The following is a 23,743-nucleotide window of genomic DNA, read 5'->3' as shown; positions in this document are numbered from 1 at the left end:
GCTAGTATAATGGCTTGGGAACAATGAGTTTGAGTGCAATGCAGAGGTGCTGCAAATATCTTTGCACTAGTGGGACTATACAGAAGTCCAACAGCCATGTTTAGGATGACACTAGGTTTACTCAGTGTTTGCTAGTATAATGGCTTAGTAACAATGAGCTTGAGTGTGCAAAGGGCAGGAGGGTACAGTGGCAGGGTTGTGGGTCTGGGTAGAGGAAAGGAAGCCTGCCTTTCTATCCCTCCTAATGGGGAAATGCAGCGAGGAAATCCCTGACCTTAGCTACACAGACGCTGTCATCTTGTGTAGGTGTTAAAATCTGTTTTCACGGACCTGAATGTCACCTATGGCTCTGACCCTGCCGGTATTAGCCCTTAAAAGGACTAATAGAAACTTCTATCCCTATTCTGTATAGCGCTGTGTATAGTGCGTACACAGCAGTATCGGAAACAGGAGCTACGCCAGCGCTGACTGACACCCATACGCAGAAGAGATAATTGTGTCCGGACGGGCAGATACTCGTTTTTATAATGCAGGGACATGTGACATGGACATCCTATCACACATGCCGTTGCTTCTCTGGCTAAAAGTCCACTTAGCTGTGTGTGTCTCTGGGATTGGCTGACATGCTGGCCTGCCCCACTACACGCGCGCGCTTAGGGAAGGAAGACAAGGGAAAAAAAAAATGGCGGTCGCCATTATCCAAACTGCAGTGATCTGAATGCGCTGTTCCCGCACGCTATACGCTGAAATTTCATAATAGTGTGAGTCACAGAGTGACTTACACTATTACAGCGAAAGCCAGGTAGTAATTAGCTTCTCTTTTTGCTGCTAGAACCATTCTCGAACGTATCTTGAACTATCGAGCTTTAGCAAAAAGCTGGAGTTCTAGTTCGATCTAGAACAGCCCCCAAAATCACTCGAGCCGCGAACTGGAGAACCTTGAACCGCGCTCAACTCTAGTCGTGAGACCTCGTGTGGATTACGTTGGACCTGGAAGGGTATGTGGGGGGTTAATAAAGTGGTGAAGGAGGGTGCTTTTTATTTCAAAGGATTTTAGGGGTGTTTGTGCTTATTTTCTTTCACTTACAGATTGATGTGTGTCTCATGGACGCCTGCCATCACTAATCTAGGACTTAGTGGCAGCTATGGGCTGCTATTAAGTCCTACGTCGGTAAAGTCCTGGGAGTGTCGCATCTAATGGATGCTGCAATTCCGGGTGGCTGCTGACTGATATTTTTAGGCTGGGGGGGGGCTCCCAATAATGTGGGTCTCCCCAGCCTGAGAATAGCAGCACTCAGCTGTGAACTTTATCAAGGCTGGTATCAAAATTAGGGGGCTCTGCATACCGTTTTTTTTTTTAAAATGTATTTTCCTGTACGATATTGACCCACCCACCAGCGGATGTGATTGGAGTCAGGCAGCTGTCACTCAGCGTGGGGGCGCATCTGACTGCAACCAGTCCCAGCCATCTGTGAGCTGGGGGAAGCAGTGAATATGTATGAGCTTAATGAGCGGCCGGCTCAGTAAGATCAAAGAGCTGCCACAGGAGTAGTGTGACAGCCGCCCGGTGATCGGTGAGTATGAAGCGCTTGCTCCTCCACCTTTTGCGTCAGATTCTGGTCCCCATGGATTTTATATAGGGACCAGCGTCTGGCCAGATACCGTGGCTCAATCCCCCGCAGACCCAGAGTAAGTGGGAGATTGATTTGCCAGTTATCCAAACTGCAGGTAAAACGCAGTGAAACATAAAGAATTAGCGATCAGAGTTTTTTTCCATAATTTCATTTAAGTTAATGGGTGAAAAATGCAGAAAAAAAGTGACATGCTTATTTTTCTGCACCCAAAACTGCAGGCAAAAAAGAAGCAACATACGCACATCCTTTCTGAATTCTCAGACTTTGCTGGGGAAGGATTGCATACAGTTTAGGACAACAAAGCGCACTAGAAATGTGGAAAAAACGCCTCAAAAAATGCAGTGTGCGCACAGGGCCTAATAATTTCCAGTGTACAGAGATCATAAAACAGTGCAATTCATACTGCCTGACTCAAAAGCTTCAATATATAGAGAGAAGGCTCCACACCAGTGACAGTGCAAGGGGAATTCTATAGTGAAGTTTTTTAGGGGTTTTGCACCCAGTTCAGACTTAGAATGGTGTTCCAGACGTTATTTCTTGATTGATTTTGTAGTCTTTCTTTTGTGATCCCGGCCCCACCACACCTATCGCCAGTCCACATTATACATATATAGCCTGGGTCTCAGCTTCCCATACACGGTAAGTGTTGTTTTTTTTTTTTTTTTGTTTTTAACTGCAAGAGAGGACACACACTAGCTAGGGACCCCAACGTAGAGAATACCGTGACAAGGTGTTGGGGCTCTGTTGTATTGATCAATTCAATAGCTAAATTTCTCTTTATTCATATGTTCATGGCAGTAATGCAGATTCCATTGTCATATTTTCATTCTTACATATGGCTATTGTATTTTTCATGTCAGTATTCACACAGCAGTTTCTGCTTTACATTTATTCCTCTTGCAGTGTCGCTAGTGTGCAGCCCTCTTTATAATGTGTAGCTATCAGGCATGAGTGGATCCGCTATCCACCTGCACCTGTTAACACCTTGCACCCCGCGCTGCCAAAATGTGACAGCGCTGTATACATCGCGGCCACAGTATACACTCACTCCGCTCCGATGTGATCACGTAGAGCCGATGGTAGCATAGGGTTTAGTGGTGACTCCTGTAGCGATCATGAGTCTGTTCCTCTTACAGCTAACAGAGCGCAGAGGAGAGCCATCTTTTCTGCAGATAAGAGAAATGTAGCTATGGGGGACCCTAGGGAGACTAGTAAAATAAAAAAAAGTAAATGAAGAAATAATTAAAATAAAAAAAAACTTAAGTTCAAATCACCCCCATTCTCCCCATTGAAAATTAAAGGGTTAAAAAAAAATAATCAACATTTGAGATAGATCAAGCGTTTCTGAACGCAGCTATCTGGTCTGTAAAAGTCTTAGCGGCAAACAAATTCCAAACGCCAAAATTACACTTTCTTGTCACCGCAAAATGCAATAACAAGCGATAAAAACGTAGCATCTGCGTAAACATTGTACCATTAAAAACATTAGCTTGAGACACAAAAATAAGCCATCACTGAGCCATAGATCCTTAAAAATGGGAACACTACGAGTCTTGGAAAGGGGCGCAAAAAGTGCGCCACTTTTTTTGGACAAACGTCTGAATTTTTTTTTAACCCCTTGGATAACAGTAAACCTAGACATGTTTTACAAACTCGCACCGACCTCAGGCATCACAGCGACACATCAGTTTTACCATATAGTGAACATTGCATGATTGTTTTTGGGATATTTTATTCACAATCACACTTTTTTTTTTGCCATTTTCCAGTACACCATATGGTAAAACTTTTGGTTTCATTTAAAAGTACAACTTGACCTGCAAAAAAATAAGCCCTTATATGGCAAGATTGACTTAAAAATAAAGTTACGGCTCTTGGAAGGTGGGGAGCTACAAAACAAAACCGGAAAATCGCCCGGGGGTGAAGGGGTAACTTTTTTCTAGTCTCCAGGTAAAGATGGCAGGTGTTTGTTGCAAGTACAACCCTCAGTATGTGAAGGCTAAAGGGGGCTTTACCTGCAACGACATCGCTAACGAGATGTCGTTGGGGTCAAGGAATTCGTGACGCACATCCGGCCTCGTTAGCGACGTTGTTGCGTGTGAAACGTACAAAAGACTAACTGTCAAAAATACTCACCTGAACGTTGACACGTCATTCAAATCCCAAATATAGTTGCTGGTGCAGGACGCAGGTTGTTCGTCGTTTCTGAGGCAGCACACATTGGTACGTATGACACCCCAGGAACGACTGACACTGTACCTGCATCCTCCGGCAACGAGGTGGGCGTGTCTTTCCTTCGGCTGCTCTTTGCCTCTATTGGCCGCCTATTGGCCGCCTGTCGTGTGACGCCGCATGAACCGCCCCCTTAGAAAAGAGGCAGTTCGTTGGCCACAGCGACGTCGCTAGGCAGGTATGTGTGACAGGGACTAATGATATTGTGCACCACGGGCAGCGATTTGCCAGTGACGCACAACCGACGGGGGCGGGTGCTTTCACGAGTGACATCGCTAGCGATGTCGCTGTTTATAAAGCAGCCTTTATACTTAACATGAGTTCTTCTGGAATTCCAGGGAAATCTTACACAGGGTGACCATTGTTCTTACAGTAAAAAGAGGGCAGGATCTTTAGGCACAGTTATCACACAATTCAAATGTGAAGGCAACTATTGGGATTTTATTCAACTTCTTTCCAATACATGAAATTACTTCTCTTCATACGATAACTCCTCAACAACTCTTTACAAAGTGTTACTCCTCACAGATCAGTCCTCTTCAAAGTGTCTAGAACTGTGCAGTCTGTACTCTCCTCATACAATGGAGGTGTTGTAGGAAGAAAAGAGTTTGTGCTGTCCCTCTACTCTTAGGCCCCTTTCACACGTCAGTGATTCTGGTATGTTTGTGCTTTTTTTTTTATACGTACCAGAATCACTGACATACGCAGACCCATTCTAATCAATGGGTCTGCTCACACATCAGTGATTTTTCACTGAACGTGTCTCCGTGCACGCGTGGCCGTGATTCTGCACGGAGACTAGTCAGTTTTTGTCTGGCATCAATCACGGACATATTAAATATTCAAAATTTTCAACTTACCTTGCCTGCGATTCGCTCTGCAGCCTCTGCTTTCGGCAGCTCCTGCCTGGCTCATGAATATTCATGAAAGCAGGTACAGCCGACCTGGAAGTAAGTGCTGAGAGCGGTGGGCGGACGCTGCAGAGCTGGAGACTTCAGCACTATGGACAGCAGCAGTGAAGGCAGGTGAGTAATGTCCATATGCAATCACGGATTGCACATGGACAACCCACGGAGGGACATGTGCGTGTTTTACACGTCAGTGAAGAACGTCAGTGTTTTTCACTGACGTGTGAAACGGGCCTAATCTTGAGATAATTTGGTCTGTCCTGAGCCTCCTTATTTATATTGACTGTTTCTCAAGAAAAACAATGATCTAACCCGTTGGTCTGTTTCTTAAAAAAATCAGAAGTTTTTCACCTGGTTGTCCTGGACACCACGCCCTTTTACCCAGCATTCCCTGGAGCTCCTCAACTACTTCCTGTCTCCTTTTCACATTATTAATCCTTCTAGTTGCTGACTGATTCTGTATCACAGTACAACTTCTATGGGTCACATGTTACTGATGAGATTTTGTGATGATGGGAGGATCTAGAGGCAGAGCTTCGCCCCCCCCCCCTCCCCTTCCCCACTCTACATAGATTATCATCAGTAACATCTGCCATCTCCTATCTCAGTAATGGGAAAGTCTTCACTGAATACAGATTTGACATCAGAATTGAGAATTTTCAGAATGACCAATTCTGGCAGAGAAAACAGCAAGTTTGTCTAAGATGTGTTACACAGTTGCTTATTTTCTTGTGTACTATTGACTTCTGAAATAAAAATTTTAAAAAATAGTTACACTTTAATGTCACAGACAAGCATATTTGGGAAATATAGGAGCCCTCTAATCTTAACATTGTAACCTCTTTTGTAATCCCTCAGTGTGGCTGTTTGTGACTACTGATTATGATTTAAAAAGTTTTATAAGAAATTAGAACAGCTCAGAATGTGATATTTTTGGCTGTTTTTTTGCAAAACGCCACATACAACAGCTTTTACAGCCTGCGCTTGAGATTGAAGTATAAAACTACCCAAACACTAAAACGTTTTGTGGCTAATTATATATTTTTTTAAAGTAATTTTCTTTGTTTCTTGTTTCCTTCTTCTTTTTTTTTTATTTTTCTTTTCTGTGAATGGCAGTGAAAGTGAAGATATACAGATTCTAGAGAATACAGATGAAGCCATACAGGAGAATATTATTGTTGAAAAACAGAATATGCTAGAGCGTAGAAAACTTGGTAAAATGAAATTATTCCAGTTCTGTGAGAATTATCGACCAGCCTACTGGGGCACATGGAACAGATCAAGTACAATAATAAATCCAAGGAAACCGTGGGCTCAAGACACTGTAAGTGTAGTGTTTTTATCCTTTTTCCATTTAAAGAGAACAACCATCAGGATTTTCATATATAAAGTGAAGCCAGTGCTCTACTGGCACTAGGATGCTGAATGGAAGCATAGCTTTTTTTTTTTTTTTTTTTTTCCCTGAGACTGGATATTTTATTACAGTAATATTTGCAAGAAAAGTAACAAATGCACTGTTATTTGATTGACAGTGCAACAGGAAGGGAATTTGTGGGTCGGGTCTTGCTATCTATTCTTGACCCTGTCTGCCTCACTGGCCTTGGTAGATACTAGACTGTATTGGCTGCATTTCAAACATGCCCTTATCATTTGACAGAAATGACTCCTATACGTGGATGGACATACTATTACCATATGTCTCATACTATAACAGCGACTTACATACAGTGAGTACGGAAAGACTTCTCACCCCTTGACATTTTTCACTTTTTTTTTTAATTGCAGTTATTTGGTAAATTCAAAAAAGTTCATTTTTTTCTCATTAATGTACACTGTGCACCCAGTCTTGACAGAAGAAAGAAATGTAGAATTTTTTGCAAATTTTTTTTAAACAAGAAAAAATAAAATAACACATGGTCATAAATATTCAGACACTCATATTTAAGTCACATGATGTCCATTTCCTTGTGATCCTCCTTCATTGGAGTCCAGCTGTATTTAATTAAACTGACAAAACGTGATTTGGAAAGACGCACACCTGTCTATATAAGGCTAAGGCTGCTTTCACACTGTTTTTTTTAACATGCGTCATGAACGTTTTTTAACGCAAAAAACAGATCCAGTGCAAATGCGTTTTCATTTCAATGCATTTGCAATGGACTCGCGTCAACATGCGTTCACATGCGTTTGCGTTTTAGTGAGGATCCAGCGACTTGCAGTTTTTTAACTTTTTTCAAAAACGCTACTTGTAGCGTTTTTGAGCTGCGTCCAAATACTGCAAATCGCTGGATCCTGACTAAACAGCACGCAAACGCATGTGAATGCTGGCATGCTGATAGACCGGATCCTGCTTGCTCTACTGAGCATGCCCAGAAACCAGCCTGTCGTGATCAGTCCCGCGCCCCCCTCTCCTCGCGCCCACCCCCTCTCCTCGCGCCCCCCCCCCCTCTCCTCGCGCCCCCCCCCTCTCCTCGCGCCCCCCCCTCTCCTCGCGCCCACCCCCTCTCCTCGCGCCCCCCCCCTCTCCTCGCGCCCCCCCCTCTCCTCGCGCCCCCCCTATCCTCGCGCCCCCCCTATCCTTGCGCCCCCCCTATCCTTGCGCCCCCCCTCTCCTCGCGCCCCCCCTCTCCTCGCGCCCCCCCCCTCTCCTCGCGCCCCCCCCTCTCCTCGCGCCCCCCCTCTCCTCGCGCCCCCCCTCTCCTCGCGCCCCCCCCTCTCCTCGCGCCCCCCCCCTCTCCTCGCGCCCCCCCCTCTCCTCGCGCCCCTCCCCTCTCCTCGCGCCCCTCCCCTCTCCTCGCGCCCCCCCCCTCTCCTCGCGCCCCCCCCCTCTCCTCGCGCCCCCCCCTCTCCTCGCGCCCCCCCCTCTCCTCGCGCCCCCCCCCTCTCCTCGCGCCCCCCCTCTCCTCGCGCCCCCCCCCCCGCCTGAGAGCGGCGGACGCTCGTAACCAAGGTAAATATCGGGTATTCAAGCAAAGCACTTCACTTAGTTACCCGATACAGCTTACCGCAGCTGTCAGATGCCGGCTCCCAGTCTCACGTTCAGTTCCCCTCACTACCGATCACAACTCCAATGCCCGCCCATAAACTTCAAGTGACAGGATCCTGCAAAATAACACATGCAAAAAAAACAGGATCCGCTTTTGCAGCAAAAAAACGTTCATGACGCATGCTAAAAAACGTAGTGTGAAAGCAGCCTAATTTTTTTTTTTTCCAATCGGGCACAATACAGTTTATGCCCGATGCAACGGAGCCGTCTCAGATTGTGTAAAAACTGATGCGACTGATTCGATAAAAAAAGAAAAAAAGGCACTGCAGCCCCCTTCATCCCGCCCACGCAGGCACTACAGCCCCCTTCATCATCGCCCACGCAGGCACTACAGCCCCCTTCATCACCGCCCACGCAGGCACTACAGCCCCCTTCATCACCGCCCACGCAGGCACTACAGCCCCCTTCATCACCGCCCACGCAGGCACTACAGCCCCCTTCATCACCGCCCACGCAGGCACTACAGCCCCCTTCATCACTGCACACGCAGGCATTACCTCAGTGACGTCCCCGCTGACAGCGCGGCTCACTTCAGCTGCTGCGTGGATCTGACACAAAGTGGTCGTGTTCTACTGACGCTCCTGTCAGCTTCATGTAGCAGAGCTGAAATCGTCGCGGGACCTCTGTGGATTATGCCGGACCTGGAGGGGTATTTGGGGATTTTAATAAAATGGTGAAAGAGGGTGTTTTTTTGTCTTTTATTCCAAATAAAGTATTTTTTTGGGTGTATGTGTTTTTACTTTCACTTACAGGTTAATCATTGGGGGGTATCTCATAGACGCCTGCCATGATTAACCCCTTATTACCCCGATTTGCCACCGCACCAGGGCAATTCGGGATGAGCCAGGTAAAGTCCCGGGACTGTCGCATCTAATGGATGCAGAAATTCTGGTCGGCTGCTGGCTGATATTGTTAGGCTGGGGGGCTCCCCATAACGTGGAGCTCCCCATCCTGAGAATACCAGCCTCCAGCTGTGTGGCTTTATCTTGGCTGGTATCAAGATTGGGGGGGGACCGCACTCCGTTTTTTTTTTGTTGTTTTTTTAATGTATTTTACTGCAAGATATAGACCCGCCCACAGGCGGCTGTGCTTGGTTGCAGTGAGACAGCTGTCACTCAGCGTGGGGGCGTGTCTGACTGTAACCAATCATGGGTGCCGGTGGGCGGGGAAAGCAGTGAATACGAGATTGAATAATGAGCGGCCGGCATTTTCAAATCTGGAGAAGCCGCCGGAGCTTTGTGACAGCCGTGCAGCGCCACGCAGGAGATCAGTGAGGGAATGAGTCCGTGAGAGAGTGTGAGTGATTTTCTGACAAGCAATGAATTTCTCACTTCTGGGCATGCTCAGAAGTAAAAACCGGATACGGTACATGCTTCCGGCGTTTGAAGCATGCCACCGTCTCTGGCGCGCATAGATTTTCATTATGCACTATGTCGCACCTTGTGCTATGCAGTTTTTTGCCGCTGGCAAAAAACGTTCTCTCTGCGTCCTGTGTGGCCGCCAGAGTGACTGTTTTTGCCGCATCCAGCAAAAACCGGATCAAACGCAAGTACATGCGGCACAATCCGGCGCTAATAAGTCTGAGGAAAAACGCACCCGGCGGCAAAAAACGGATGCGTTTTTCCCACAAAGCGCCGCATCGTGCCGCACAGCAAAAACCTGATGTGTGAACATACCCTTAGGCTGCTTTCCCACATCAGTTTTTTCCCAATCAGGCATAATCCGGTTTGTGCCTGATGCAACGGATCAGTCTCCGATTGTGTAAAAAATGGATGCGACGGATCGGGAAAAAAAAAAAAAAAAAAACGGATCTGGGTTTTTGTTTTTTTTTTTTTTTTTTGTTTTTCTTTTAATGCTGAGAGACAGACCAGGGCAATTCGGGATGAGCCGGGTAGAGTCCCGGGACTGTCGCATCTAATGGATGTGGCAATTCCGGGCGGCTGCTGGCTGATATTTTTAGGCTGGGGGGCTCCCAATAATGTGGAGCTCCCCATCCTGAGAATACCAGCTTACAGCAGTGTGGCTTTATCTTGGCTGGTATCAAAATTGGGGGGGGACCGCACGCCGTTTTTTTTTTTTTTTTTTTAACTTATTTTTTACTGCAAGAAATAGACCCGCCCACCGGCAGCTGTGATTGGTTGCAGTGAGACAACTGTCACTCAGCATGGGGTCGTGTCTGCCTGCAACCAACCATAGGCGCCGGTGGGCGGGGGGAGCGGTGAATACGAGATTTGAATAATGGGCGGCCGGCATTTTCAAATCAGGAGAAGCCGCCAGCAGTGTGACAGCCGTGCAGCGCTGCGCCCGTGATCAGTGAGTGATTTTTCTGACAAGCAATGTATTTATTTCACTTCTGGGCATGCTCAGAAGTTAAAACAGAGTCCGGTGCATGCTTCCGGCGTTTGATGCATGCCACCGGATTCAGCGCGCTTATACTTTAATTATGCACCATGCCGCACAGCAGCTATGCAATTTTTTTGCCGCTGGCAAAAAATGTTCCTCTGTGCGGCCGCCTGAGGGATGATTTTTGCCGCAACCAGCAAAAACCGGATCAAACGCGAGTACATGCGGCACAATCCGGCGCTAATAAAAGTCTGAGGAAAAACTGCACCCGGCGGCAAAAAAAATCGGATGCATTTTTTCTGCAAAGCGCCGGATTGTGCCAGATTGCAAAAAACTGATGTGTGAAAGCAGCCTAAGACCTCACAGCTCACCGTGCATGTCAGACTAAATGAGAATCATGAGGTCAATTAACTGCCCAAGGAGCTCAGACAGAATTGTGGCAAGGAACAGATCTGGCCAAGGTTGCAAAATAATTTCTGCAGTACTCAAGGCTCCTAAGAGCACAGAGGCCTCCATAATCCTTAAATGGAAGATGTTTGGGACCACCAGAACTCTTCCTAGACCTGGCCGTCCAGCCAAACTGAACAACCATGGGAGAAGAGGCTTGGTGAGTGAGGTAAAGAAGAACCTCAAGATCACTGTTGCTCAGCTCCAGAGATGCAGTATGGAGATGGGAGAAAGTTGCAGAAAGTCAACTATCATTGCAGCCGTCCACCAGTCGGGCCTTTACAGTAGTGGCCCAATGGAATCCGCTTCTCCGTGCAAGACATATGAAAGCCCCCATAGTTAGCAAAAAAAAAAACACATGAACTCCCAGACTATGAGAAATAAGATTCTCTGGTCTGATCAGGCGAAGATAGAATTATCACCAAAAAGTTCTTTCACATGTTTAGAGAAAACCAGGCACTGCTCATTACCTGCCCAATACAATCCCAACAGTGAAACATGGTGGTGGCAGTATCATGCTATGGGAGTGTTTTTCAGCTGCAGGGACAAGACGACTGGTTTTAATTGAAGGAAAGATGAATGCGGCCAAATAGAGAGAGATCCTGGAACAAAACCTCTTCCAGAGTGCTCTGGACCTCAGACTTAGCCAAAGGTTCACCTTCCAACAAGACAATGACCCTAAGCACACAGCTAAATTAACAAAGGAGTGGTTTCAGAACAACTCTGGGACCATTCTTGACTGGCCCTGCCAGAGCCCTGACCTAAACCCAATTGAGCATCTCTGGGGAGACCTGAAAATGACTGTCCACAAACGTTCACCATCCAACCTGACGGAACTGGAGAGGATCTGCAAGGAAGAATGGCAGAGGATCCCCAAATCCAGGTATGAAAAACTTGTTGCATCATTTCCAAGAAGACTGATGGCTGTACTAGCTCAAAAGGGTGCTTCTACTCAATACTGAGCAAAGGGTCTGAATACTTATGACCATGTGATATTTCAGTTATTCTTGTTTAAAAAATGTGCAAATATTTACTTTTTTTTTTTTTGTCAAGATGGAGTGCAGAGTGTACATTAATGAGAAAAAGACATTTTTTTTGAATTTACCAAATTGCTGCAATGAAACAGTGAAAAATGTAAAGGGGTCTGAATACTTTCCGTACCCACTGTATGTCCCCAAATAAAGTGAAGTCACTGTACACACAGAAAAAGCCAAGTGTCGGTTCATAACACAATGTGGTAACACTCCCCAATCATTTATATCAGTAGATGTAACAGTGTGCAACAACCAGTGGCAGACCACCCAGTGCCTGCTTCAGGTGGATGTGCGTCCGAGGGCACACGTCCAGCTGAAATGTACTGTGGCACAGGGATCTGTCGCCTCCCTCCACTGCAACATAAGCTGCCAGCCGAACAGTGACATTGGCGTTCCCTTAACTGAAGGTGGCGCAACAGTGTTTTTTGTAATAAATGTGGGTTATATTTAGTGATTATTATAGATTTAATATTTTCTTTGACTATACTATTTCCACTTTAGATACCCTTAGCTTAATGGCTTTGGCCACTATCTAAAGATTGCTTTTATTTTTTTATGTTAATATAATAAAATTTAAAAATGACCTTTTCCAGAAACTATTGGACTATGAATTAGACAGCGATGAGGAGTGGGAAGAGGAGGAGCCTGGAGAATCGCTGTCTCATAGTGAGGGGGTGAGTTGAAGTCTATTCCTTCTGGTAAATCAAGCTTCATATTAATTGAAATAAGATAAATGGCGGCAATCTCACTTGTGGTGTTATGGATTGTGTGGGGATCTTCTTTGTGAAAAGTTGTTGTAGTTTTCATTGATACCAATTGGGGACTGATTCTTTTTGTCCTTTTGGGTTTTATTCTATTCTATACTGGTTCATGACAGACTTGGAGTGCATTGATAGACCTTGCGTTAAGACATTTTTTCCTTTTGGCCCAATTTTATTTTTTTCCCACTTTGTTTTCTTAGGTTTTCATGTCTGATCTTTTGCTCTTTCACAGTACTTGACATAAACTGTATCTCTTACTGCGGATTTTAAGTCTTATTGTGCTGCATCTGCTTTGATTTGAATTTGTTTTACTTGTAGGATGAAGATGATGATGATAATAAGGAAGATGATGATGAAGATGATGATGGATTCTTTGTACCACATGGTTACTTGTCGGAGGATGAAGGGGGAGCTTCTGATGAAGTAAGGTTTTTGTGGGGGGTTTTTTTGTTCGTCAATTATGTGTTTTCTCATTAATGGCACTGGGAGACACTAGAGTGCAGACACTAAGATGAAATTGAGGGCTCCTATACAGTGGCTATACGCTAAACATTTTTAGACACTAAGATCAGTTTTAAATTTCTACGTATTGGAGGCAATCTCCACTTCTTTTCAGTTTTCTTTCTCTTTCTTTGACTTTTTAGTTCAGGAAACCAGGATGCAATCTTGTTTATCCTATTAAGTGAGTGATTTATTTACATTAAAGGGATTCTGTCAGCAGGTTTTTGCTATATAAGCTCAAGCCAGCATGCTGTAAAAGGGTTAAGGCAGACTGCTCAGGCATGCCTGTGTTGTCACAGTCCAATCTTCTGTTGATTGGTTTATTTGCTATGTTTGTTTTAGCAGCCAGATCCTTATCAATGCTGTGGCTAGCTGGCTCTTGCCATGTTGTCCAGCATGCCCCCTTCTCTGACACCTTACAGTCAATGTACAATCTCTATAGAGAGCATGTTGTTGGCGGGAACAGTCTCTGGAATCTGCTACATGATTAAAGCTAAAAATGCATCCAGTAATTTAAGTGATAGATTATCAGATTTAGAATCTCCCTGCCTAGGTCATGCTGCTCTCAGATGAGGTAGCAAAAACCTGCTGATAGATTCCCTTTTGAAGGCAACTAGCTTCTCTTTAACACATCAGCCCAAGTGGACATTACTTGTTCCTGTTTTGCTCCAGTTCCCTGCATTTCAATCTAGATGAAGATGAAAGGTGACACTGCTGTTGAGAAGCTGAAGAAAGCAGGATGACCTTTTGATGCATAGGTGAGTATAGTTCTCTTTCTCATACATGTCCCCTTACTCTACCATTTCTCAGAAGACAAGGGTACTGCATTTTTTTTTATTTATAAGTTCTAGCTCATGCACCCGATGCTTGGATTTTCAAGGTGGCAACAAAATCAAAATATATTTCCAAAACTCTTAATGGTTTTACATTCTCCGCCATCTTTTTTCCAAGATGTCTGACAATTTTCAAGCTGAGTTCTTTCACCCAATATTATGTACCGTACTTTTCGTTTTAGAAGACGCACCAGATTATAAGACGCACCCCAAATTTAGAGAGGAAAAAAAGGTGAAAAAAAAAATTAACCAGCAGTGTGTGTAATGAGCAGCGATTTCACAGCAGGGGCCAGATCGCTGCTCAGTGTCACACACCGCAACATCGCTAATGAGGTCACTGCTGCGTCACAAAAAAAGTGACTCACTAGCGATCTCGCTATGTGAGAAGTACCCCTTAGATTACTGGGTGCAGCTGTTGACATAATCAGGATTTTTAGATTTTGCGATGTAAGAGAGCTGTTTCCGCCCTCACCAGGCTCTCAATAGAGATTGAACATTGACAGTGAGGTGTCAGAGGAGGGAGTGTGCTGGACTGCTGTGCCTGTGACACTGTAATGAAAGGTCCTGCTGGATAAACAATCACAGATAATAAATAGATTGGACCTTGACAAGACAAACATCCCTGAATTCTTCAGATTACATATCAAAAACCTGCTGAGGTTCCCCTTAACCCCTTCACCACCAGCTGATTTCCTGTTTTTTTGTAGTGTTTTTTTTTTTTGTTTTTGTTTTTGTTTTTTTTTTCCTGTCAATCTTGCCATATGAGGTCTTGTTTTTTTTTTTTTTTTTTTTTTGTGGAACGAGCTGTACATTTTAAATGAAACCATAGGTTTTACCATATATAATGTACTGGAAAACAGCAAAAAAATTCCAAGTGCGAAAAAAATGCGATTGTATGATTTGTTTTTGAGATATTTTATTCATGGTGGTCACTATATGGTAAAACTGATGTCTGAGTGATGCCTCAGGTTAGTACGAGTTCCTAGATACCAAACATGTATAGGTTTACTTTTATCTAATTATGTACAAAAGGGGCCTAGCACCACTTCATATAAATAGTTGTATGTGCCATGTGCCAAAGTAAACATGAATACAACAAACAAACTGCACATATGAGGCACCAAATAAACCCTCAATAATTGTAATGAAAATATTTATGTATCTCCATGGGTCGATAACCCACACATTTATTACAGGACGTGATACCTGAGTTGAACTCATTCAGCACTGATTTGTGAATGTACATCTATCCTTTTCCACTGCATATTGCCCACTAGGAAACAATCTGCAAATCTGTGCACATGTGGAACATTAGCTGTGGGCATTTGATTCCTAGGGTCTGTAATGCTTCAACATTTCTTGATTCTGAGATTTACCGTATTTTTCGCTTTATAAGACGCATTTTTCCTCCCAAAAATTTGAGGAAAATGAGGGGTGTGTCTTATAAAGCGAATATAGCGGTACCTGGGGGTCCTGTCTGTGCGGTGATCGGGCGGCCGGGTGCCTGTGGCTGCGTGCAAGTGGCCGTATACCTGTGCTTGCGTGCGGTGGCAGCCGGGTACCCGTGGCTGTGTGCGGGCGGCAGTCGGGTGCTGTGTGCGGGCGGCGTATGTGTGCGGGCAGCGGCCGGGTGCTGTGTGCGGGCGGCGGCCGGGTGCTCTGTGTGGGCGGCGGCTGTGTGCGGGCAGCGGCCGGGTGCTGTGTGGGGGCGGCGGCTGTGTGCGGGCAGCGGCCGGGTGCTGTGTGCGGGCGGCGGCCGGGTGCTGTGTGTGGGCGGCGGCTGTGTGCGGGCGGCGGCCGGGTGCTGTGTTGGCGGCGGCTGGCGGCTTTGTGCAGGCGGCGGTCGGGTGCTGTGTGTGGGCGGCGGCTGTGTGCGGGCGGCGGCTGGCGGCTGTGTGCAGGTGGCAGTCGGCGGCCGGGAGCTGTGTGCGGGCGGCGGCTGTGTGCAGGCGGCGGCCGGGTGCTGTGTGCAGGCGGTGGTCGGCGGCTGTGTGCAGGCGGCGGTCGGCGGCTGTGTGCAGGCGGCGGTCGGCGGCTGTGTGCGGGCAGCGGCCGGGTGCCTGTGCGGGCGGCAGATGGCCTGCTGGCTGCCAGTCTGTGCTTGCGGGGTGGGCGGCTGTGCAGCAACTTACCCAGTTTGTCCGCGGTCCCAGTTTCAAATGATGGCAGCGGGCGCGTGCGCAGATGGAGCCCTTGGATGAGCGCTCCATCTGCGCAGGCGCCATTATTTGAATCGGGACCGCGGACACTGGGACACTCACTGCAGCGGTCTGTTGCATGACTCACCCGCCGACGCTGCTGCTGCCGCCGCCACCACCACGGGCCCCGCGGCTCCTACCACCATGGATCCCCCGGCTCCGGACGCCGCTGCCACTGACCCGCCGTGCCTGCCAGCAAATACGCTGCCTCCTGTGACCCCGCTTCACCACCACTGCTGCCCCCCTCCGGTAAGAGAACACCGGATTATAAGATGGACCCCATTTTTTCTTTTTTTTACCTTTTTTTTTTATGTCTAAGTTTGGGGTGCGTTTTATAATCCGGTGCGTCTTATAAAGCGAAAAATATGGTATTTTTTTTCTTAATGACAGATTGTACTTCATGTTAGTGGTACATTTTGGTCAATATGAATTGTTTTGTTTTTTTTGGGGGGGGGGAATATTGAAAATACTGTATTACAAAAAACTGAATTTCTTCGGCGCTCCATTGGGAGACCCAGACGATTGGGTGTATAGCTACTGCCTCCGGAGGCCACACAAAGCACCACACCAAAAAGTGCAAGGCCCCTCCCCTTCTGGCTATACACCCCCAGTGGGATCACTGGCTCACCAGTTTTCTGCTTTGTGCGAAGGAGGTCAGACATCCACGCATAGCTCCACTGTTTAGTCAGCAGTAGCTGCTGACTATATCGGATGGAAGAAAAGAGGGCCCATATAGGGCCCCCAGCATGCTCCCTTCTCACCCCGCTTGTGGTTTGTAAGGTTGAGGTACCTATTGCTGGTACGGCGGCTGGAGCCCACATGCTGTTTTCCTTCCACATCCCCCTGAGGGGCTCTGAGGAAGTGGGATCTTACCGGCCCCAAAGCCCTGAGGCCGGGCTCCATCCACAGACCCATTGAACCTGCTGGATACGGAGCTGGGTACCGTTCAGGGACATGGCCCTGCACCATTCAGGTACTCTGTGTCCCCGTACTCACAGGCACAGCACACTCCAGACTTGCTGGGTGTGCTAGTGCGCCGGGGACAGTAAAGGGTTACAGTCACTGCAGCCTAGCTGAGTGACTTTATGTATGGGGAACTACCGCGCCGGACGCTCCGGGAGCGGCGGCGCGGCTGGGACTTGTAGTGCGCCGGGGACTTAGCGCCGACCGCGCTTTTACGGCGGCGGCGCTTATAAATCCAGTCCCCGGCTTTTGCGGCCTAGCTCCGCTTCGTTCCCGCCCCCACCCTGTCAATCAGGGTAGGGGAGAGACGCTGTACAATCAGCAGCGCCGAGGGCTGGAGCCTTATTTACATGCTCCAGCCCTCTCACTGGACACTGTGGGACGCCGGTTTCCCGCTCTGACTTGGGGGCACGCCCACGGCCCGCCCCTACTCACACGAGCTGGAGAAGGACGCCGGCAGCCATTACTGCAATCCGAGCTGAGAGATCGGACTCTGGGCAACCAGGCACAGGACTGGGGCGACCACACACCCGCTTATAGGCGGGCGGTAAGCGGCACCTGAAGTGCTGACCCCATTAAATACCGCAGTTGTCCATTTGTATTTTTATGCATACACTGCATAGGTCGCTATTTTTGGCTATATGCCCTCTTAGATGGCGACACATCAGCAGCAGGAAAGCAGGGGTGCTAAGGCACAGGCTTTCTATGCTGCTTGTATTGCATGTACTGAAGCGTTCATGTGTAGTTATGCTTGTATGCTATACACTGCACTGTACGGTCGCTAGTCTGGGCTATTTTCGCCTAGAATGACTAGACTACAGCAGCAGAAAAGCAGGGGTGCTGAGGCACAGGTTTTTTCTATGCTGCTTGTATTGCAGGGGTTGCAGTGTTCATTTGTACTTATGCTTGTATGCTATACATTGCACTGTATGGTCGATATTCTGGGCTATATTCCCCTAGATGGCTAGTCTACAGCAGCAGAAAAGCAGGGGTGCCAAGGCACAGGCTTTCTATGCTGCTTGTATTGCATGTGCTGCAGTGTTCATTGTACTTTATGCTTGTATGCTATACATTGCATTGTACGGTCGCCATTCTTGGCTCTATGTCCTAGATGGCTAGCGGCAGCAGCATATAAGCAACACAGGCTTTCGATGCTGTTTTTACTGCATGTGATACTGTTCCACTGCACTGAACCCCATTGTGTGCAATGCTCCCCTGGAGCACTTGGTCAGCCGGGGTCTCTACTAGACGTGGCCAAAGGAACCACCTGTCAACCCTGTCCAAGGACAGGGATGGAGTTGCAATGGGATAGAGACTTGCAGTCCGGACAGGCCATGGGCAATCTGGATCAGTGCTCCCTGGCCACCCTCATTGGAATAAAATCGGTGCTCCGGGGGGGGTCCCAGGAGGCTCTCTGTATGATGAGGCAGACGTAGCTCATCAGGACTTTGATCCTGACAACGCTCTCAATCCGGATACACCGGATGGTGACGCCATAAGGAATGATCCTATAGCGTCCATCAATGGAATGTTGGATCTTTCTCCCTCAGCTCCCCAGCGGAGGAGTCAGCTTCACAGCAGGAGAAGTCCCATTTCAGTAGCGCAAACGTATATTGAGTATTTTTCTGGCCACGCTGACTTCAGAGAAGCAGTCCAGGAACACCACGCTTACCAGATAAGCGTTTTCTCCAAACGTATTAAGGATACACGTTATCCGTTTCCCACTGACGTGGTCAAGCGCGGGACCCAGGGCCCAAAGGTGGATTCTCCAATCTCCAGGCTTGCGGCTAGAGCTATAGTTGCAGTGGAGATGGGACTTCACTTAAAGATGCCAGACAGATGGACTCTGGTTGAAATCTGTCTATGAGGCTATCGGCGTGTCGGTTGCTCCGGCATTTACAGCCGTATGGGCACCCTAAGCTTTTCAGCGGTTCTTGCACAGCTGGTCTTGAGCATATGTACATTTGTGCCGCAGGGGCGTCTGTAACCTCGCAATGTCTGCATTGCGACTTACCCTATTAATGCTGTCCTGGAAGGACAGTCGAGGTTTCGGTCCTTCCCAAGCTCGGGCAAGTCCCAATTGTCCTCGTCCAAAAGAGCTGAAAAGCCTCAGAGGGGCTCAGTTTCCGGGGGCTCAATCACGCCCAAGGAAGGCAGCCGGAGGAACCGCTACCAAGGCGGTCTCCTCATGACTCTCAGCTCTCTCATCTCTCCGCATCCGCGGTTGATGGCAGACTCGCTCGCCTTTGGCGACATTTAGCTGCCACAGGTCACAGACCGGTGGGTGAGGGACATTGTGCCCACGTGCACAGGACAGAGTTCTGTTCTCGTCCTCCGACTCGATTCTTCAGAACGTCCCCACCTCCCCACCGAGCCGATGCTATTCTGCAGGCAGAAGGAGTGGTAATCCCTGTTCCTCTTCAGGAACAAGACACGGTTTTCCTCCAATCTGGTTGTGGTGCCAAAAAAGGATGGCTCTTTCCGTTCCGTTCTGGACCTAAAACTGCTCAACAAGCACGTGGAAGCCAGGCGGTTCCGGATGAAACCCTCCGCTCCGTCATTGCCTCAATGTCTCAAGGATATTTCCTAGCATCAATAGACATCAAAGATGCTTATCTCCACGTGCCGATTGCTACAGAGCTCCAATGTTTTCTACGTTTCGTGATGGGAGACGACCATCTTCAGTTCGTAGCTCTGCCATTCGGTCTGGCGACAGCCCCACGGGTGTTCACCAAGGTCATGGCGGCAGTGGTAGCAGTCTTGCACTCACAGGGACACTCTGTGATCCCTTACTTGGACGATCTACTTGTCAAGGCACCCTCTCAAGAGGCATGCCAACTCAGCCTGAATGTTGCGCTGGAGACTCTCCAGACGTTCGGGTGGATCATCGACTTCTCAAAGTCAAACCTGTCACCGACCCAATCACTAACGTATCTTGGCATGGAGTTTCATACCCTCTCAGCGCTAGTGAAGCTTCCGCTGGACAAGCAGCGGTCACTACAGACTGGGGTGCAGACTCTCCGTCAAGGTCAGTCGCACTCCTTAAGACGCCTCATGCACTTCCTCGGGAAGTTGGTGGCGGCAATGGAGGCGGTTCCGTTTGCGCAGTTTCATCTGCGTCCTCTTATTGGGACATTCTCCGCCAATGGGACGGGAAGTCAACATCCCTGAACAGGAAAGTATCCTTTTCACAGAAGGACTCTCTGCAATGGTGGCTTCTTCCCACCTCATTATCACAGGGAAGATCCTTTCTACCACCGTCTTGGGCGGTAGTCATGACAGACGCGAGTCTGTCAGGGTGGGGAGCAGTTTTTTCTCCACCACAGGGCTCGGGGTACGTGGACTCAGCAGGAGTCCACCCTTCAGATCCATGTTCTGGAAATCAGAGCAGTGTATCTTGCCCTACTAGCCTTCCAGCAGTGGCTGGAAGGAAAGCAGATCCGAATTCAGTCGGACAACTCCACAGCGGTGGCATACATCAATCACCAAGGAGGGACACGCAGTCGGCAAGCCTTCCAGGAAGTCCGGCGGATTCTGATGTGGGTGGAAGCCACGGCCTCCACCGTATCCGCAGTTCACATCCCCGGCGTAGAAAACTGGGAAGCAGACTTCCTCAGCCGCCAGGGCATGGACGCAGGGGAATGGTCCCTTCACCCGGACGTGTTTCAGGAAATCTGTAGCCGCTGGGGAAGGCCGGACGTCGACCTAATGGCGTCCAGGCACAACAACAAGGTCCCAACCTTCATAGCACGGTCTCGCGATCACAGAGCTCTGGCGGCAGACGCCTTAGTGCAAGATTGGTCGCAGTTCCGGCTCCCTTATGTGTTTCCACCTCTGGCACTCTTGCCCGGAGTGCTACGCAAGATCAGATCCGACTGCAGCCGCGTCATACTCGTCGCCCCAGACTGGCCAAGGAGGGCGTGGTATCCGGATCTGTGACATCTCACGGTCGGCCAACCGTCGGCACTACCAGACCGACCAGACTTACTGTCCCAAGGGCCGTTTTTCCATCGGAATTCTGCGGCCCTGAACCTGACTGTGTGGCCATTGAGTCCTGGATCCTAGGGTCTTCAGGATTATCCCAAGGGGTCGTTGCCACCATGAGACAGGCTAGGAAGCCCACGTCCGCTAAGATCTACCACAGAACGTTGAGGATATTCTTATCCTGGTGCTCTGCTCAGGGAGTGTCTCCCTGGCCTTTTGCATTGCCTACCTTTCTTTCTTTCCTGCAATCTGGGTTAGAAAAAGGTTTGTCGCTCGGCTCCCTTAAAGGGCAAGTCTCGGCGCTATCCGTCTTTTTTCAAGAGCGTCTAGCACGACTTCCTAGGGTGCGCACGTTCCTGCAGGGGGTTTGTCATATTGTACCCCCGTACAAGCGGCCGTTAGATCCATGGGATCTGAACAGGGTACTAGTTGCCCTCCAGAAGCCGCCCTTCGAGTCTCTGAGGGAGGTTTCACTTTCTAGACTATCACAGAAAGTGGCTTTTCTGGTAGCGATCACATCTCTTCGGAGAGTGTCTGAGCTAGCAGCGCTGTCATCCAAGGCTCCTTTCCTGGTCTTCCACCAGGACAAGGTAGTGCTGCGCCCCATTCAGGAGTTTCTCCCGAAGGTGGTATCCTCTTTTCATCTTAATCAGGATATCTCTTTGCCTTCTTTTTGTCCTCATGCAGTTCATCGGTATGAGAAGGATTTACATTTGTTGGATCTGGTGAGAGCACTCAGAATCTACATTTCCCGCACGGCGCCCCTGCGCCGCTCGGATGCACTCTTTGTCCTTGTCGCTGGTAAGCGCAAAGGGTCGCAGGCTTCCAAAGCCACCCTGGCTCGATGGATCAAAGAACCAATTCTTGAAGCCTACCGTTCTGCTGGGCTTCCGGTTCCATCAGGGCTGAAGGCCCATTCTACCAGAGCCGTGGGTGCGTCCTGGGCATTGCGACACCAGGCTACGGCTCAACAGGTGTGCCAGGCAGCTACCTGGTCGAGTCTGCACACTTTCACCAAACATTATCAGGTGCATACCTATGCTTCGGCGGACGCCAGCCTAGGTAGAAGAGTCCTGCAGGCGGCAGTTGCCTCCCCGTAGGGGAGGGCTGTCTTCGCAGCTCTAACATAAGGTATTTCTTTACCCACCCAGGGACAGCTTTTGGACGTCCCAATCGTCTGGGTCTCCCAATGGAGCGCCGAAGAAGAAGGGAATTTTGTTACTTACCGTAAATTCCTTTTCTTCTAGCTCCTATTGGGAGACCCAGCACCCGCCCTGTTGTCCTTCGGGATTTTTGGGTTTTTCGGGTACACATGTTGTTCATGTTGAACGGTTTTTCAGTTCTCCGATGTTACTCGGAGTGAATTTGTTTAACCAAGTTATTGGCTTTCCTCCTTCTTGCTTTTGCACTAAAACTGGTGAGCCAGTGATCCCACTGGGGGTGTATAGCCAGAAGGGGAGGGGCCTTGCACTTTTTGGTGTGGTGCTTTGTGTGGCCTCCGGAGGCAGTAGCTATACACCCAATCGTCTGGGTCTCCCAATAGGAGCTAGAAGAAAAGGAATTTACGGTAAGTAACAAAATTCCCTTCTTCTTTGTCGCTCCATTGGGAGACCCAGACAATTGGGTGTATAGCTTCTGCCTCCGGAGGCCACACAAAGTATTACACTTTAAAAAGTGTAACCCCTCCCCTCTGCCTATAAACCCTCCCGTGCATCACGGGCTCCTCAGTTTTATGCTTTGTGTGGAAGGAGGCACACATCCACTCATGCATTCTCAGATTAGTTATATCGGTTGGAAGAAAAGAGGACCCCCACGGGGTCCCCGGCATGCTCCCTTCTCACCCCACTAAAGTCGGCGGTGCTGTTAAGGTTGAGGTACCCATTGCGGGTACAAAGGCCGGAGCCTCATGCCGTTTTCCTTCACCATCCCTTAGTGGCTCTGGGAGAAGTGGGATCCTGACCGGTCGTCCATTCACTGGGACCGGGCTCCCTCCGCAGCCCCTGTGGGAATCTGCTGGACAGGAGTCTATTCTTCCTCAGGGATCGGGCCCTGCATCTATCCCCCATGGGGACTGTGCATGGAGCGCCTTATTCCCGGACGCTGCAGCAGCTGCTGATTTCGGAAGACCGGCGGACTTCCGCGCCGACCGAGCCTGCTTGTCGGCCACGGTCTTAAATTTAGTCCCCGGCTTCATCGCGGCCTAGTAGCTAAAATCCCGCCCCCGGGCCTGCCTGTCAGGGGTAAGGGCGGGACGGCCGGCCTGACGTCGGCTGTGAGGGCCGGAGCATCCTGTATGTTTCCTCCCCCCCTCACTGATCACTGTGGGGACCCCAGATTCCCGCACTTTTCTAGCACCGCCCACGGCTCCACTCCTCCCCTGAGAGCTCCGGCAGCCATGTTTTTTGGCATTCTGCCGGTGGAGGATTATCAGAGAAGAGCTCTGCAGCTCTGGGAGACCTAAGGCAGGGAATCTGGAGGACACACACTCGCTTTTTAGCGGTCTGTAAGCCACACCGGTCACCCGGTGCTGGTCCCCCCCCCCCCCCAGGGTGCCGGAATAGATACGTATTTATATACATATTTCTGTTCGGTCGGGCTGTATACCCCTTCCCATATACCCTCAGTGATCACTCTCCTAGGAGACAACAGCATGTCGTCCACAAGGAGCAAAGGGGCTAAGGCACAGGGTTTTTTTGCGACCTGTACCTCTTGTGCGGCTATGTTGCCTGCGGGTTCCACCTACCCTCACTGTGAGCAATGCTCAGCCCCTGTTTCGCTTGCTCAGCCGGAGCCTCGGTCACTAGTGGGCCCCTCGGCTCATGTAGACCCACCTGCTCCCCCTGTCCAGGCGGCAGGGAC

The 23,743-nt window shown here is 48.9% G+C and overlaps 1 protein-coding gene across 3 annotated transcripts in view; it reads left to right on the top strand.

Annotated features, from left to right (window-relative positions):
* Nucleotides 1–23,743, top strand: part of CHAF1A (chromatin assembly factor 1 subunit A) — a 221,829-nt gene that overhangs the window by 146,416 nt on the left and 51,670 nt on the right. For all 3 annotated transcript variants that reach the window (XM_075352508.1, XM_075352507.1, XM_075352506.1), the window contains exons 8-10: nucleotides 5,891–6,098; nucleotides 12,238–12,318; nucleotides 12,724–12,828. In XM_075352508.1, the coding sequence (XP_075208623.1) occupies nucleotides 5,891–6,098; nucleotides 12,238–12,318; nucleotides 12,724–12,828 (394 nt within the window). The remainder of the gene's footprint in view (nucleotides 1–5,890; nucleotides 6,099–12,237; nucleotides 12,319–12,723; nucleotides 12,829–23,743) is intronic.

This window comes from Anomaloglossus baeobatrachus, chromosome 1, assembly GCF_048569485.1.
Source record: "Anomaloglossus baeobatrachus isolate aAnoBae1 chromosome 1, aAnoBae1.hap1, whole genome shotgun sequence".
In the NCBI taxonomy this organism is placed as follows: Eukaryota; Metazoa; Chordata; class Amphibia; order Anura; family Aromobatidae; genus Anomaloglossus; species Anomaloglossus baeobatrachus.
This window is presented reverse-complemented; position numbering and strand designations above follow the sequence as displayed.